A 16,238-nucleotide genomic window follows, 5' to 3' on the forward strand; every position below is an offset into this window, starting at 1 on the left:
TGATCGCGATGATCACGTTTAGAAGCCAGTGACATTATAGTAGCCTAGTCTATTGGTTACCGTTTTACTGAATCTATATGATACTTCAATGCAATATTTGAGTTGTAGATAACTATATATCGTCAATATTATAATATCAAGCTACCATAAATAAATCTGCAAATTTTACAAATCGATTTGCATTATAGCTTGAGGCAAGACAAGTAATCATTACCTGATTCATGAAGATAAACGGGATATGATAAGAGGATAAGATAGCTTCCGTAACATAGTCAGGCAGACAAAAAAACACCCCAGACTACGGGGTGTTATTGGTTGTTGAGTTAAATGTTACCCAGATACAATAGTGCTATTTTCTGATTGGCTAACAACACCAGACGAACAACACCAGAGGAGACGCGCTTGAATTCATGCCTGACTGTTCCACAGTGAAAGCAGCGCGGCCAGAGTTTTGGGCACTGCGGCATATTAAATATATTACAAATAGTTTTTCAGCGTGAGAAATACAATGTGTGGCGGGAGAGCGTGACAAAAGACCGAAATGAGTGACTGTCACGTTCAATGCGTGACACTTGACAGCCCTGCGATTTTAAGGAAGTGGGGGTGGTGGTGGAAGTGACGTATATGCCGTAAAGCAGTCGAGTTTTGTAGTTCTCTTTGTTCGCCGGTTACTACCCGAAACCCGAAGTTTAAAAGTATGATTAAAAACGGTACAGACCCTGTCAGGCTATGGCAGACGTGTCATTCAACCTATTGCAAGTCGATGTACCATCACAAGAGACTTGGGAATTATAGAAGGTTGAAAAGTTACCTGGTGTTACTTTAATTTTTTTTCCCCATGTCTGCAGGCCCGGAGCTGGGCCCGCCCAATCAGAAATTCACAACAAAAAAATACTTCTCTGTATAGTTAAACATCCTATTAGTACTGTATGTGGTGTATTTTATCTACAACATGTTAAAAACAGTCACATTAAAAGTAAGCCCGATGGTAACTATTTAAAAAGTGTCCGTCACGTGCTGGTGTGTTTTCATTGGTCAATGCAACATCAATGTAGCAATCTGGCGCGAACAGCGTTAACGAATAATATTGATGCTTATCAGAGATTTCATTGCCCTGTAAACACCCATTTATAGTCTTTGGCTAATGTTTATCGAGGCGAACTGGTCATTCATGCTACATTGTTGTCAATCGACAAACCTTTCACACTTCTGCCTGTATAAGACCTAATCTTCATTATTCTTTTATCCTTATTCTTGTGTTTGAATTCAGCCAGCCTTTATTCTGGCATTATAATCCACCTATAACAGAAATCCCACAAACAGGTTCACTGCTGCTTTCAAGTCCAAAGTGTATATATATATATATATATATATATATATATATATATATTTATATAATGTAATGTAATGCGTTAGATTAAACTGGGAATGGTCATTGCACTTGCATATTGTTGTCCTATTGTTAGTTTCCTGCTTCTATCATTCTCATTTGTAAGTCGCTTTGGATAAAAGCGTCTGCTGAAGTCATTGCGTTTGGAAACAAAGATGAAGTTCTCAAGGTGAACGCATACCTTCAGTCTAGGGGTCAAACAACTAAAAATCAAGTCAGGAATCTTGGTGTGTCTCTGGAGTCAGACCTTAGTTTCAGTAGTCATGTCAAAGCAATAACTAAATCAGCATACTATCACCTGAAGAATATTGCAAGAATTAGATGTTTTGTTTCGAGTCAAGACTTGTGCATGCTTTCATCACCAGTAGGGTGGATTATTGTAACGGACTCCTCACTGGCCTTCCCAAAAATACCATAAGACAGTTGCAGCTCATACATAACACTGAGCAGAACCAGAACATATGAACACATCACACCAGTCCTCAGGTCTTTACACTTGCTGCCAGTTACATTTAGAATTGATTTTAAAGTATTAGGAGTCGGAGTCATCGGAGAGTTTAGCCGTTTATTGTACAAGAGTGACCATACACATAACAGTGTATTTGAGGTAGTTTCTGAAATAAATAATATAACAGAAATAAATACTCACTGTCTAAGCATATTCAACAACTTAAGAGATTGCAAACCCAAATATAAACATCTGTAAACTGCACTGACACATGAAATATAAATGTAGAAATATATTAGTATGAGTCTACATACAATAACAAACTGCATAGTGCAATGAAACAGTCTCATTAATACAGGCAGTAATAATTTACAACCAGTGAAGGATATTATCCCAAGTAGAAATGCACTTAAAGGTAATAACTAAACATAAACAATACCAGTCGCGATGCTAGCGGGCTAATTTGCTCGTTAAGCAGGATCAAATTACACTTAGAAAGATCGCTAAACATCAACTACATCAAAAACATGGTCTAACTTAGCGCAGTTGGGATACAGTGACAATCTGTGTTATTAACAATATACATAAAAAGGAAAACTTACTTTGTCACAAACTTTATCTTGTACATAAACACTGAACATGTGAATGTGTTCACGCGATATGATCGCTCAACTCAAGTAGCTTAGTGAATAGGCAATTACACTGAGTCCGTGCGTATTGCGAACGCTGCGGTACGTTATTTGCGTAGCGCAGATAAGAATAGTCTTTTTAGACTCTATTTTCTGCTATTTTCCATCTTATTAGGCCACACATAATACAATTTCATGATTTTTTTAATAAAAACATGATATATATTTTTTATTTTACTTTTTGTAGGCCTATATGTGATTTACATTAATTATTACATAAATTATTCATGTTCATATCAATGTTAATTATCATGCATCATTTTTTTTTACATTTTTATTGTTAATTTTAATGTTTTTATATATATTATACATTAATTATTATAGGCTACATCACGTATTATTAAAATTAAAATATGAGGGTCATTCAATCACACATTGCGCTTTAAATCATGGTACACATAGCCTACTGATAAAAGCCTAACAATAATTCAATATCACATGCATAAAACCCTTCCGAATCTCACGAGTAGGCTACAATAAAAATGAATGATGATAGACTTATATATTTAACTCTACATTTAAATTGAGAAAGCCGCCTTACCGTCGGTACCTGTTATACTGTGTGTGAGGGATATTCTCACCATTAGCCGTCAACAAAAGCGTCATACTGCATTTGTGGTTTACAAGTCAACTAATTTTTAAAAAAAGTCGCATTTTCTGTAAGAGTGAAAGTCGTGAATGTTGCACCGCCTGGTGATTCGCTGATGCAGGGATGACGTCAAAGCCCCGCCCCCTGGTACCTAGAATGGGTTTTTCAACGTATGAGTGATTTTGAAGCAGTTATGGTTATATTTGTAAACGTACGTTTTTAAAGTAAGTGATAAAGTGATACTGCTATGGCCAGCGATATCGGTTCTTCAGCGGTTGAGCCCCAACAAACATACATTGACAAGTTAAAACAAACTGAATACAAAAAGTAAATAGCCTAACATGCATCCTAATATCTGGGGAGCGCGAGGTACAACCTAACGCAGGGTTATCTGTAACACTGACCTTTTACATAGTTAGTCAGGGTCAAGCAGAATGTGTTTCCCCTCTTTTTCTCTCGCTGCCAGAAGACGGTCTCCCGCGAATGTTTGGAAAGTTTTGATACATTTCGTGAAGATATACTGGACACAGAGTGTTTTGACACCATGCATGCAAGTACATTTTTTCATCAAACTTTTTTTTCGGTTTCTGGGTTGGGTGCGTACGTCGCCAAATCTAACTTTATATTAGGCCTACCTTAATCACTGTCTTGTTGGCTAAAATATAGCACCATTTTGAAACATATCAGCAACTCCTAGCAAATGTTAGCTATAAATATGTTTTACACAGCGGGGTTATAGTTGTAGTACAGTGTTACAACTAAGCCGCCAAGTGTACAATGAGAATGAAATGAAAACAGGGAGCCACACAACTTTTCAGATTTGAGTATTTATTTATATATTTAACTTTATTGGACTTTCACAAACAATGTTGGATTTTTTTTTTTTTACAATGCATTGATCACTTGTTCATTTATTTAAATATAGCCTGTTTTTCATGCATTAAACCCTTTAAAATGTGATTTTAAGCTCGTTTTTATTATTATTACTGTTATTATTATTATTAATAATAATAATAATTTTGCATGCAGCTGCCACACACAAATATAATTCAATTGCAATTACAATATTTGATGATTTTATTTATTTATTTCTTGCAAAACTGTGCAGCCCTTTCCTATATCTCTATCCATGATATTGATCCATAATAGAAGGATGATTGGATGAGGGATGGATGTATGGATATCTATCTATACAGATTCACAAACAATATCAAACTATACAGATAAAATAGTGCTGAATTATGTGTGTTACACACAAGTGTTACAACTAACCCATCTGTCTGTTACAATTAACCCAGCATATAGGTAAGCTGTAACATTCGCACTTCTGCCACTTTCAGTGCAACTGTACGAAAATGGTAGGTCCTAGAAAAAAACTTTGTAGCAGAGATGTGTATGTTGCTTGTGTAAAAAAAAAAGATGAATCTAACTTAACTTTTTTTTAATAATTGAGCCAAAACCAAAATGTGTTAGGTTGTGCCCGCTCTCCCTTACTCAATCACACCTATAATTAACATTGTTTGCATTAAAAAAAATGTAAGAATGTGACACCACCGTCATAAATGTGTTTGAAAGTTGATTTGCTCTTCTCAATGAAGTTGAATGGGCCTTTAGTTTTATTTCAATCTAAGCTATTTAATGATGTAAAGTGAGATAATTCTATAAACTGAACTTGTGCTGCAAGTTTGTAAAGATTATCTGTATACTGTATGTGAATAAGTAAAGAAAATAACTCAGGATATCTCTGTTAAAAAAAAAAACAATCAAACACATTGGACAATGTCTTTCAATGACTATATTAATGGCACTTACCCGAATCAGAGATTAACTATGGAATACAGTCGACATACTATCCATTTTTTAGACTTATCAATCACTATGAATGGTGAAAGAAAATTAGACATTTCCATCTACAGTAAGAAAACTGACAGAAACACCATATTACATACCACTAGCTTCCACCCTGAACAATCTCATTGACAACATCCCCTATGGGCAATTTAGTAGGGTGAGAAGAATTTGCAACAAGGAAGATGACTACAACGTTAAGGCTAATGAAATGACAGAAATATTTAAACAGAGGTGGTACAGTCAGACCCTTATTGATAGAGCTATGGAGAGGGCTAATCAGAAGGATAGAGGAGAGCTATTACATCCTCGCCCTAGACAACATGAACAAGAAAAAAATATTACTTTTGTGACGGAATATTCTGCTGCCTTGAGACAGGTTAAAAAGATCTTAACATTGGAAAGTCCTGGAATGTGACTCAAATCTTAATCATTTGTCTTCTTCCAAACCTCGTTTCTGTTTTAAAAGGTTAGTTATATACCAGGAACCCACACAAGACCAACTGGCTACTAAACAAGTCTGTGGGAATTTTAAATGTGGTAGACGTGCAAAAAAAACGCAACCTTATGTTGAGAATCGCATATAAGTCAGCCATCAGAAACAATAACCTTGACTATGCTTTTGCTAAACATTATAAAGAGAAGAATCATAGTTCTGCTGACTCCCTCAGGTTTATTGGTATTGCGAGGTTATTGCCAAACCCTAGAGGTGGTAACATAATTAAACGGCTTGTTCTTGAGAAGAGAAGCTTTTTGGATAAATGAACTGTCTACTGTTGAACCCTATGAACGAATCACAGGATTTTAGCTGTTTTCTATAAATTTGGGTTATAGGGTATTGACTAGCCTCACTGCAGTGCATGTATCTAACATTGTGGACATATTTATGATGTATATCTGTAACGTATATATATTATTTTCTACAAAATGTTTTGCTCGTGTTGGGCTTTCGATGATGATAATTACGTATTGTGTTGATACATTTGTAAGCCTGACTCAATCGGCTCAAAGGAGGCATATCCGATCAGCGGGTGAAGGTCTCTGCGTTTTACTGTCTTTCCACGTGCCAAAGTAATTTGATTAAATGAAATACATTTTCTCATTTGTATTAACTCATTATTTTATCTGACTCCATAAAATAATCGCCCCAAGCCTCTTGTTGCATTTCTGCACCAAGGCAGAAACCTCTTTTCAAATGTAAACATGAGTTCACAGTAGGAATTAACAGTGAGAGAGAGAGAGAGAGAGAGAGAGAGAGAGAGAGAGAGACAAAAAAAAAACACTTGCCAACTGAGTATGCAAATAGGAAATGGAAGCTAGGCAGGATTGTGACAGTAGATAGTAGTATAGCAGTCAAGAACACAGAAGCAGAAGCAATATTCAATGATATTTTCAGACCCTTTAGATACTTTTGCACTGAACTCAGAAGATCTACAAAAATATATTCTGATAAACAGGCTGCTTGAATGAAAGTAGCAGAATTGTAAGTGAAAACAGCAAATCTAGTGAAAAGCGGGGAAACATATTCTGATCATCAGTCAATAGGAATTGTTGTCCAAATAGTTGGACCAGAAAAGCGTCAGGATAGTAAATCATAATAAAGATTAAACATATCAGAAGTACAGGCTTAATTCAGTACCTTTACCTTCCTATTTCTTAAAGGGGAAGATTTTTTTTAATGCTAACATACATTCTCTTACTCTGATTTATCTCCCGGCACCATCAAAACACTGAGAGCGCTTCGCTCAGATCTGTCAACCGATAGCAGGATTTTGTGGTGCGTGTACTTTAACAGACGGAGCCAGTGTGGTTACAGAAGTAAAAGACACAATTCACTGCATTTAAACCTTGAAAGATTAAACAGGTCATGTACATGTTAAAGCGAATGCAGAATTATGATGAAATATTCAATAATGGACTTAAAAAAAGAAATGTGAAGCTTCCAATTTTATTAAGGCCCTTCCATTAATTCTTCTGTTAAACATTGTGCATCATGTCTCTTATGAGGCTGATGAGATGGACGAGCCGGTCGCACAGCACTCCCACATCTGGAACAAAACAGATGTGTGTTCCTCCATCGGAGAGCTGAAGATCGGTGAGTCTGAGCAAGATCTGGCCCTTCTTGAGCTCTTCAGGTAAAACTTCTGCTCTGTTCTTGTACGCTGGGTCTTGTTCCTTTAAATAAACTTTTCCATGGATAATATCGTATACATTCCTGGTGTCGTTGTGTCTCCAGTAGACTATCAGAATAGGGTAAGTCTTCAAGTAAAATGCTTCTGTGACTGCACCGCAAAACAACAGAGCCTCCTTCAACATCTTCAACCGACCTGTGCTGAGAGGCTAGAAAACACAACTTTTTTTTAGTTTTACATAAATTTCATCGTTCACTATTATTATACAGTGGGGTCCAAAAGTCTGAAACCACATTGAAATTCTGGTCTTGTCTTGGCTTGGCTTTGACAGTGGAGGATAAACCTGATTGGTCCAAGTCTGTAAACTGACAGCTATTTTTTTCAATGGAATGAATGAAACATGAATCCTTGTGCATGATTTACTACGTGTTTACAGTTCACGGCATTATACACAAGGTTCGTTAAGTTTTTTTCCCCATGTCTGTCAATGAGTGTTGAATTGATACAAAACATAATTTTGAAATAATAAATTAAAAATGTCCCTATGAATAGTTTTTTTTTTTTTTTAAAGGATCCTAGGCTACTGACTAAATGCAACAATAATTCAATATCATACGCCTTAAAACCTTACCGAATCTCACGAGTATAATGAAAATGAATGATGATAGACTTATATATTTAACTCTAGGCCTACATCGTGCAGTTTAAATTGAGAGAGCCGTCTTACCGTCGGTACGTGTTGTACTGTGTGTGAGGGATATTCTCACAATTAGCCGTCAACAAAAGCGCCATACTGTATTTCTGGTTTACAAGTCAACTATTTTCACATTTTTAAAGGGCGCCTTCTCTGTAAAAGTTAAAGTACAAGTCGTGAATATACCGGTACCTCTCGAAGGAGGTGATTCCTGTATGCAGGGATGACATCAAAGCACCGCCCACTGTTATGGTCATTTTTGAAGTTATGGTCATTTTTGAAAACGTACGTTTTTAAAGTGATCTATACCGCTATATATGTATGCCCAGCGATATCGGTTCTTCAGCGGTTGAGCCCAAACATTGACAAGTTAAAACAAACTGTATACATCAAGTAAATAACATGCATCCTAATATACTCAATCAAACCTATAATTAACACTATTTACATTAAAGGTTGTATCAGTGATTTCAGGCCCAAAAATAAATGTCTAATCTTTCCTAACGATCCGCTAGCTGCCCGCCCCATAAGCATGCCGTCCAAAAACCGCGTCTCTGTAGGCAGCCTAGGCTCTGAGATCTGCACACAAAAACAAATGGGTACAACCACCACTCAAAGCCAAAATAAACAGTGTTCCAACCAATCACTGACAGGGGCGGGTGTTGCTCCGATTTCACGTCCAGCCGTGCACGAGCGCAAAACCTCACAACACCCGCCCCTGTCAGTGATTGGTTGGAACACTTTATTTTGGTTTTGAGTGGTGGTTGTACCCATAGATATCATATAGAGACTAGATGCCCTATTGGCCGCTGTGGCGCAAGAAATGCGGCCGCCATATTAAGCAGGTCATACTCCTATTTGCATTGCATAGCAGCAGTAGATGTTAGAGCATTGTGCAGCATATTCCTGCTCAAATCGGCGGACCATCACTCGGGGATTACTTTACACAAGTAAGATTTAACATTTAACATTACCGTACTATTAGTTGTATTTTGTGAACAAAATATTCAATGTGTCCTGTATCGTAGCTACGTGTATGACCTTTGCAGCAAAAAAAACCGCGTGAAAATCAGTTCGGTATTCAGTGAGATATGATTAATTAAATGCGCTGGCAGCTCGTTGCACCTGCCAAACAGATTACACTGAGCGGAGCGGGTGACCGGTTTAAGATGGCGGCCCCACGGCTCGCTGCGCCAGTAGGCAGTAGCGGTCGATAGGGCGTCTATCTATATGATGTCTATGGTTGTACCCATTTGTTTTTGTGTGCAGATCTCAGAGCCTAGGCTGCCTACAGAGACGCGGTTTTTGGACGGCATGCTTATGGGGCGGGCAGCTAGCGAATCGTTAGGAAAGATTAGACATTTATTTTTGGGCCAGAAATCACTGATACAACCTTTAAATAAAATGCATGTGACGCCACCGCCGTAAATGTGTTTGAAAGTTGATTTATTGCTCTCAATGAAGTTTATGAATTTCGTTTTATTTTTTTCTTACGTAGTCTAATTGTTTACTCATTTTAATGCATGAAATGTGATTTTTGAATAATGAATGATTCGATTGCAGTTAAGCAAATAACTTAAAACACATCTGCACATTTAAATGTGTGATATTTTGAATATATAGACCAAACACATATAGCTTTGATTAAAAAATATTTTATTTACAAATCACGCTAGCAAGAAAGGGCTTTAAACTTTGTCGTCTGAAAACTGCCTGAGTAAATGTAAAAAAAAACTTTTCATTTGTAGTTGCCATTTTGAATCCACTATTCATTTGCATAATGTAATGTAAAAACAAGTAGTACAGCACATCATCTATAAACAAACAACATTTAAACAAGTAAAATGTATACATCAATGGAACAATAGAACGAGCAGAATCAAATAATTTGCAGAATGAATCCCGGTAAAAGTAGGAGTTGTAGAGATCTTCCCAGGCTGGTTTCTGTAGCATGGCTTCTCACTTGAGCCGCTCTGTGTTCTGTTACTGGCCGTTCTGTGAAGGCAAACATTAGGAGTAAAATTAAACTCTTTGAAAACTATTAGATTTTTTGCTAATAGACCAAAATATGTGTACTATCTGCCATGCAAATACAATACAACATGTTTGACTATTTATACCAACTCTGTTTAGATTGTAATCACATTGAAACTCCTAATGTATTAAATTAGGAGGCATTACAACACCTTTGACCAGCAGTTGTGTGCTGTGATGAACTCCCACATCTGGAACAAAACAGATGTACGTTCCTCCATCGGAGAGCTGAAGATCGGTGAGTCTAAGCAAGATCTGGCCCTTGACCTCTTCAGGTAAAACTTCTGCTCTGTTCTTGTACGCTGGGTCTTGTTCCTTTACAGAAACTTTACCATGGATAATATCGTATACATTCCTGGTGTCGTTGTGTCTCCAGTAGACTGTCAGATGTTTTTCTTTAAATACAATGCTTCTGTGACGGCACGGCAAAACAACAGAGCCTCCTTCAACATCTTCAACTGACCTGTGCTGAGAGGCTAGAAAACAACTTTTTTTAGTTTTACATATATGTAATCGCTCCCGATTATTATACAGTGGAGTCCAAATCTGTTCGTTTTTTGTTTTGTTTTTTTCAAATATTTAATATTAATACAATTATTTCTTAATTTCTAATTCCAAAATCAAGTGCAGCTTAAAAATAAATTTACATTGATCAGTGACTCGTTGTACCGTCATATTTTCTTTAATTCAAATGTAAAATGTTCTTTGGAACTTCTTAAATAATGCTGGAAATGTTTTGGCGGCCCCTGCTGGTCAGAATGGTGTATTTGCAACAGATACTCAGGCCAAACATGCATAAAACACCTTTTACAAACCCATTCCAAATGTTGTTTTAAAAGTAAAATCAATCAAATGCAATTAACTAATCATCTAATATGATTGATTATCAAGTGTCTGTGTAATATGTGTTCTTTATCAATTTCCAGGGTTTGTTTTGTTTGTTCCATGGATTGCTCGACTATATACTAATATTATTCCTTTCAATTATACTAATGTCTCATTAAAACGTCCCAAATGTATCAAACTGATGAGAGATCAGGTAAAAACCATAGATATTTGTTCAATGGTTATGTTCGCCACTGGGGGGCGATCTCACTGAATCCGCATGATTCATGGCTTCACAGTGATCATCGCCCCCTAGCGGTGAACCATTCAAATAATCATAAAATTATTTTCAGAGCCGTTGCTGAAATTACGTGACTTTGGCAGTTTGAAACAGGCCAACAAATATTTCTAAACAAAATTATCATAAAGGTTTCTAAGCTTCAGTGTTTCTAGATCGACCATTATCACTACTGTACAGTATTTGCTCTGTTCTTAACTTACCTGTATCTATCAACAGCACCAACAGATAGAAGAAGAAACAGCATCTGACAATCAAGAGAAAACATTTAAATAACTATTATGCTGAGCAATGTCAAGTGTACAAAAAGAAATGAAAAATATTCAGCCATCATTATCAAAAAATGGCTTTCAAATGTGATAATTAATCACATCTATCTTGTCTCTATCACATCTACACATAAGTAATCACATCTAACGTTACATTGGCCCTGACAGTTGAAGGTAAACCTGATTGGTCAAAGTCTGTTAACTGACAGATATTTTGTTCAATGGAATGAATGAAGCATCACTCTGCATGATTTACTGTGTGTTTACAGTTCACTGCGTTATGCACATGGTTCGTTAAGTTTTTTCCCCCATGTCTGTCAATGAGTGTTGAATTGAAACAGGCCATGAAACAGAATTTTGAATGTATAAATTCAAAAATGTCCCTATGCATAGTCGTTTCTTTAAAAAAAAAAAATCTATTGCACATGTATAAATATACGAGTCATTCTATCACACATTGCGCCTTAAATCATGGTACATAGGCTACTGACTAAATACCACAATAATTCAATATCACACGCCAAAAACCCTTCCGAATCTCACGAGTACAATGCAAATGAATGATGATAGACTTATATATTTAACTCTACATCGTGCAGTTTAAATTGAGAAAGCCGTCTTACCGTCGGTACGTGTTGTACTGTGTGTGAGGGATATTCTCACAATTAGCTGTCAACAAAAGCGTCATACTGCATTTCAGGTTAGAAGTCAACTACAGTAATTTCAAAATTCAAAAGAGGCGCATTCTCTTTAAAAGTGAAAGTTGTGAATGTTGCCCCGCCTCTCGGTGAAGGTGATTCGCAGATGCTGGGATGACGTCAAAGCCCCGCCCCTGGTTACCTCGAGTGTTTTTTTTCAAAGTATGAGTAATTTCGAAGCAGTTATGGTCATATTTGAAAACGAGCGTTTTTAAAGTAAGTGATAAAGTGATCTATACTGCTATATATGTATGTCAGCGATTTCGGTTCTTCAGCGGTTGAGCCCAAACAAACATACATTGACAAGTTAAAGCAAACTGAATGGGTACACATCCAGTAAATAACATGCATCCTAATATACTCAATCAAACATATAATCAACACTATTTGCCTTAAACAACTTGTAAGAATGTGATGCCACCGTCATAAATGTGTTTGGAAGGTGATTTGCTCTTCTCAGAAGTTTCTAACTTTCGTTGTTGTTTTTTTCTTACGATCATAATTTTTTTTTACAAATTTTAATGCACGAAATGTAGGCTAATTTTTAAATAGCCTAATGAATGATTGGATTTGATTACAGTGTTCAGCACATAATCTAAACCACATATGCACATTTGATATTTTGAACATAAGGACCAAACACATAGCTTTGATTAAAAATATATTTTTCTTTACAAATGTGTACTGTATATACATATAGGCCTATATAAATATATATAAAATAACAAAAATACAATTTACAAAGCTGTACAAATAAAAGATTGTATATTTATACATTTATAAAAATATTGTTTTACAATGATTTGTATAAGTACCATGAAAATATTTAACAAGTGCAGTTTATTCGATTTTCATCCCTTTTTGCTTGATTAAATAAACACTTTGTCTATAATAAACCTTCATGATGTACAAAGACCTCGTATATGTCAAAAGATCAAGGCACATTTAATTGCACATGTCATAACTTCATTAAATACTTTATATAGAAAAAAGGAAAAGGGGACAAATATGCAGAAACTATTAACTCTTCCCTGCCATTGACGGAATTTTCCGCTTTCACTGCTATACGGTAGGGGGCGCTATTACTCATCATCTGAAAGAATACTGAATCTCCTGATCAAAACACAGGGGAAGAAGATCCAACAAGTGAATTGAATGAAATGTGAATAAAATGTTGACCCAGAACGAGCTACAGGACTGTGAAGCTTTATGGGTGTTGATGGACTCAAGCTACTCAATCTGTGTTCTGATCATCGTTCTGAATCCCATTTGGATGTAGTCTTTGACAAAAACGTGATTTTTTCAACTTTTTTTTCAAAATGTTGTTTTTTATGAAACTTACCCACATTCGAGTGTTGAATAAATGAATAAAAAAGAATGCATGAAGAATAAAACAGAGGCTTGGTTCTTTCTTTTGATATATTGCATGTTCAAATATTCGTACAACAAATATTCTGGGGGCGATGAAACTTGTGAAAACGAAAAAAAACACTGGTAGGGAAAGAGTTAATACTAAAATACTAAAAATATTAGTATAATAACAGTACAGCAGTTTTAAAATAATAAACACAAATTAACTGTTGTGATGAATATCTCCTTTCTCCTGATAAATAGGTTTAGTGCGACTAAACATACGTTTTATGTCAGCCGTACAGAACTCTTATCTTTATCATTAAGGCATTTTATCATTAGATGGTTAAAAAATTTTTTTAAATGTATAAAAAAAAGTTAAAAAATAGCTAAATGTTTCTTGTTTTTGTAAGTGGAATTTAAATACTGTGTTTATATACTGTAATCAAGGGCAGGTTTGTCTCCGGATTATGATCTGCTTTCTATTCAATGGAACCTGTAAGAAAATAAAGAATCATAGAAGGTAAAAATAGGTAAAGTTTTTAATGTTCCCATTTATCTACAAATTAAATTAGGCTTCCCACTACAGTGATTTTTAACTATTCACAATGAAATATGGAGCTCTGACAAAGACAGAAAAACTACATAATGTGTCTCTGTTTAATAAAAAAGATGCAAATAACATATAACTGTATTCCTTTCTTTTATAATCTGTCTTTATGGTGGTTGAGGACATTTCCCCTTCCATGTGTAAAGAGCTTTGAGTACCTAGAAAAGCGCTATATAAATGAAACCAATTATAAAATGTAATGAAGTATTAAAAGTTTTCATGTTAGTAAGGCATTTAAAAGCTTTGAAAGACCTACTCACATGATCAACAATGAATGTATGAATGCTCATCTGTCCCTCGCTGGTGATGTGGAGTTTATAATGTCCACAGAGTTTAGCTGTGATGTTCGTGATGGTGAGAGATCCAGTGCTGAGGTCCAGTTTTAAACTCTCTTTGAATTTGAGAATTTTTCTATTATATGGAAGTTCTTCATTGTTTGTTTTATTCAGTGTAGCTACGACAGTAAATTTAGCATTGTGTTTTTTGGAATCAGCAAACCACCATATCATCTTCAATCCCTGTATTTCAGTGTCTTCAGTGTGTAGCGTGACAGATTGTCCCTCCTTCACCGACACTGACGTGATTTTATCTTCCTTAACAAACACACCTGGAGAACAAACAGAAACAGTTTTTCAGATGTGATCGAACTATTGACCAAATGTTTTTATGCGGCATTCCAATTTAATTCACAACTTTGGATGGAAACAACTAACCTGGTGACTTCCTACAGCCTGTATAACTGTATAACTGTGGGAAAAAATAGGAGTTGGGAGAAAAATAATAAATCAATACTTTTGCGCTTCCCCGAGAGACTTTGCGTTTGCTGGCAAAACGTTTGCAGTAACTTTGCAAAGTTTCTCATGGGGAACGCAAAAACATTGATAAATATTTTTTCCTTTATTTCATTTTTTTCCCCATGTCCCTTTAGGGGCTCCGTATATAACAATAATTTCTACTTAATTTCATAATTTCAGTCATTGCCACTAAACTTGTTAAATCTTTCAGGTGCTGCTGGTTATAGTTTGGACTTGGCAGATCGAAGATAAAAGTCAATTATTTATCAAAGGACAAACTCGCCCAAAATATTTGGCTTATATTGGTAACAATCAAACAAAAGAATTGTGATAACTTTTTTGTCATGAGGGTCTCCGGATCATGCATATTTCATTCCAATTGGACCAACAGCCAGGAGGAGTTAAAAGAAGTAGTTTTGTTAGAAAATTTGAAAGGGTAGATAAACAGAGAAGCGCTGTACATCATGACCCAACAAGCCTGCAGTCTCTGTGCTCCTCCTCATCGCTCTCTGTGTTTGGGACTGTGGAAATGCCAGTCAATAAAGCTCCACATCCTGGGCTTGAAACCTGGATTTGCCCAGAGGACACAGCAACACCCTTTCTCCCACAACTCCCAGCAAACAGCTTTGATTATTTGTAATATCCATAATACACCTCTCTCCTCTCTTTGTGATAACTCCCTGCACAAATCCGTGTTGTAGTTTTGGGTCAGTGTGTGGACAAGCACTCGACTGATAGTTTAAAACAGCTCACCATCACCTCGTTTACTCATGTTTTAGTTTCTCCTTCACACACTGGTGATCATTTCAGCTTCGTTCTGACTCTAAAGTTTCTCTATAGACTCTCTAGACAAGAAAAAAATCCTGAAATGTGAAATTATTTCATGAAATTTGACAAACATAAATACAGTGGTCAAATAATTCTTCTTTCAGCTTCGACTAGTAGTAAAAAGTAAAACCTATTCCATCAAGAAAGAATTAAAAACAAAATAAGATTTTACTGATTGGATTACTGTAACTCACTTTACTTTGGGATTAGCCAGTCAGCTTTATCCCGCTTTCAGATAGTTAGATAGATAGATATTTATTAGTCCTTACGGAAATTCATTTTGTGTCATACAGCAAACGTCAGATCAAAAACATCAATAGACCAACAACCAAACAACTGCTTTGCCAACACAAACATCCCCCTTGAGTGCTATACAAATTGTGCTAAGGTGCAACTCTGTTTTATTCTCTCATCTCATCGCTTGTTAAGAAATCTAATACTAGTAGGCACAAATGACCTGCGGGCCCGGTTGGTTCGGAGAGATGGCACCCTGTACCGTCTGCCTGATGGTAACAGCTCATACTCGCCAAATAGAGGATGTGATACATCTCTAGTAATTGCCTGCCCCATCTTCACCAATCGGGACTCACAGGTCATTGTCATGCTAGTTTGCTGTACCCCGGCAATCTTACTGGACAGATTAACTATCTTATGTAGTTTATTTTTATTATTCACTGACAATGTAAAATACCAGGCAATGGAACAAAAAGTTAGTATGCTTTCCACAAAAGAGCGATAGAAA

The 16,238-nt window shown here is 36.1% G+C and overlaps 2 protein-coding genes across 8 annotated transcripts in view; both read right to left on the reverse strand.

Annotated features, from left to right (window-relative positions):
- The window catches only part of LOC143735203 (uncharacterized), a 151,010-nt gene that overhangs the window by 92,033 nt on the left and 42,739 nt on the right, over positions 1 to 16,238 (reverse strand). For 5 of the 7 annotated variants that reach the window (XM_077225272.1, XM_077225271.1, XM_077225273.1 and 2 more), the window contains exons 7-8: positions 14,135 to 14,481; positions 12,563 to 13,760 (exon numbers count right to left, since the gene is read on the reverse strand). The exons of 1 other annotated variant lie outside the window; for it this stretch is intronic. In XM_077225272.1, the coding sequence (XP_077081387.1) occupies positions 13,710 to 13,760; positions 14,135 to 14,481 (398 nt within the window). In that variant the 3' untranslated portion in view covers positions 12,563 to 13,709. Of the gene's footprint in view, positions 1 to 12,562; positions 13,761 to 14,134; positions 14,482 to 14,587; positions 14,622 to 16,238 lie in introns of those variants that run through there. One more of the 7 variants, XR_013203068.1, reaches the window with a different exon arrangement.
- LOC143735315 (uncharacterized) lies at positions 9,463 to 12,006 on the reverse strand. The gene is made up of 4 exons (XM_077225462.1): positions 11,840 to 12,006; positions 11,151 to 11,194; positions 9,977 to 10,300; positions 9,463 to 9,785 (listed from the first exon to the last, which is right to left on the reverse strand). Exons 1-4 carry the CDS (start codon positions 11,902 to 11,904, stop codon positions 9,670 to 9,672), a joined length of 549 nt encoding a protein of 182 aa, XP_077081577.1. The 5' UTR covers positions 11,905 to 12,006; the 3' UTR covers positions 9,463 to 9,669.

Source organism: Siphateles boraxobius, unplaced genomic scaffold (genome assembly GCF_051911475.1).
Source record: "Siphateles boraxobius isolate OS27281-9 unplaced genomic scaffold, OSU_SipBor_1 13, whole genome shotgun sequence".
Classification (NCBI taxonomy): domain Eukaryota; kingdom Metazoa; phylum Chordata; class Actinopteri; order Cypriniformes; family Leuciscidae; genus Siphateles; species Siphateles boraxobius.

Excerpts from the sequence above, each read along its gene's own strand:
- LOC143735315 (XM_077225462.1), bottom strand. The coding sequence starts at position 11,904 with ATGACGCTTTTGTTGACAGCTAATTGTGAGAATATCCCTCACACACAG. Across the intron at positions 11,195-11,839 it reads CAGTACAACACGTACCGACG|ATGCTGTTTCTTCTTCTATC; the intron begins GTAAGACGGCTT and ends CTTGATTGTCAG. Across the intron at positions 10,301-11,150 it reads GGTGCTGTTGATAGATACAG|CCTCTCAGCACAGGTCAGTT; the intron begins GTAAGTTAAGAA and ends GTTGTTTTCTAG.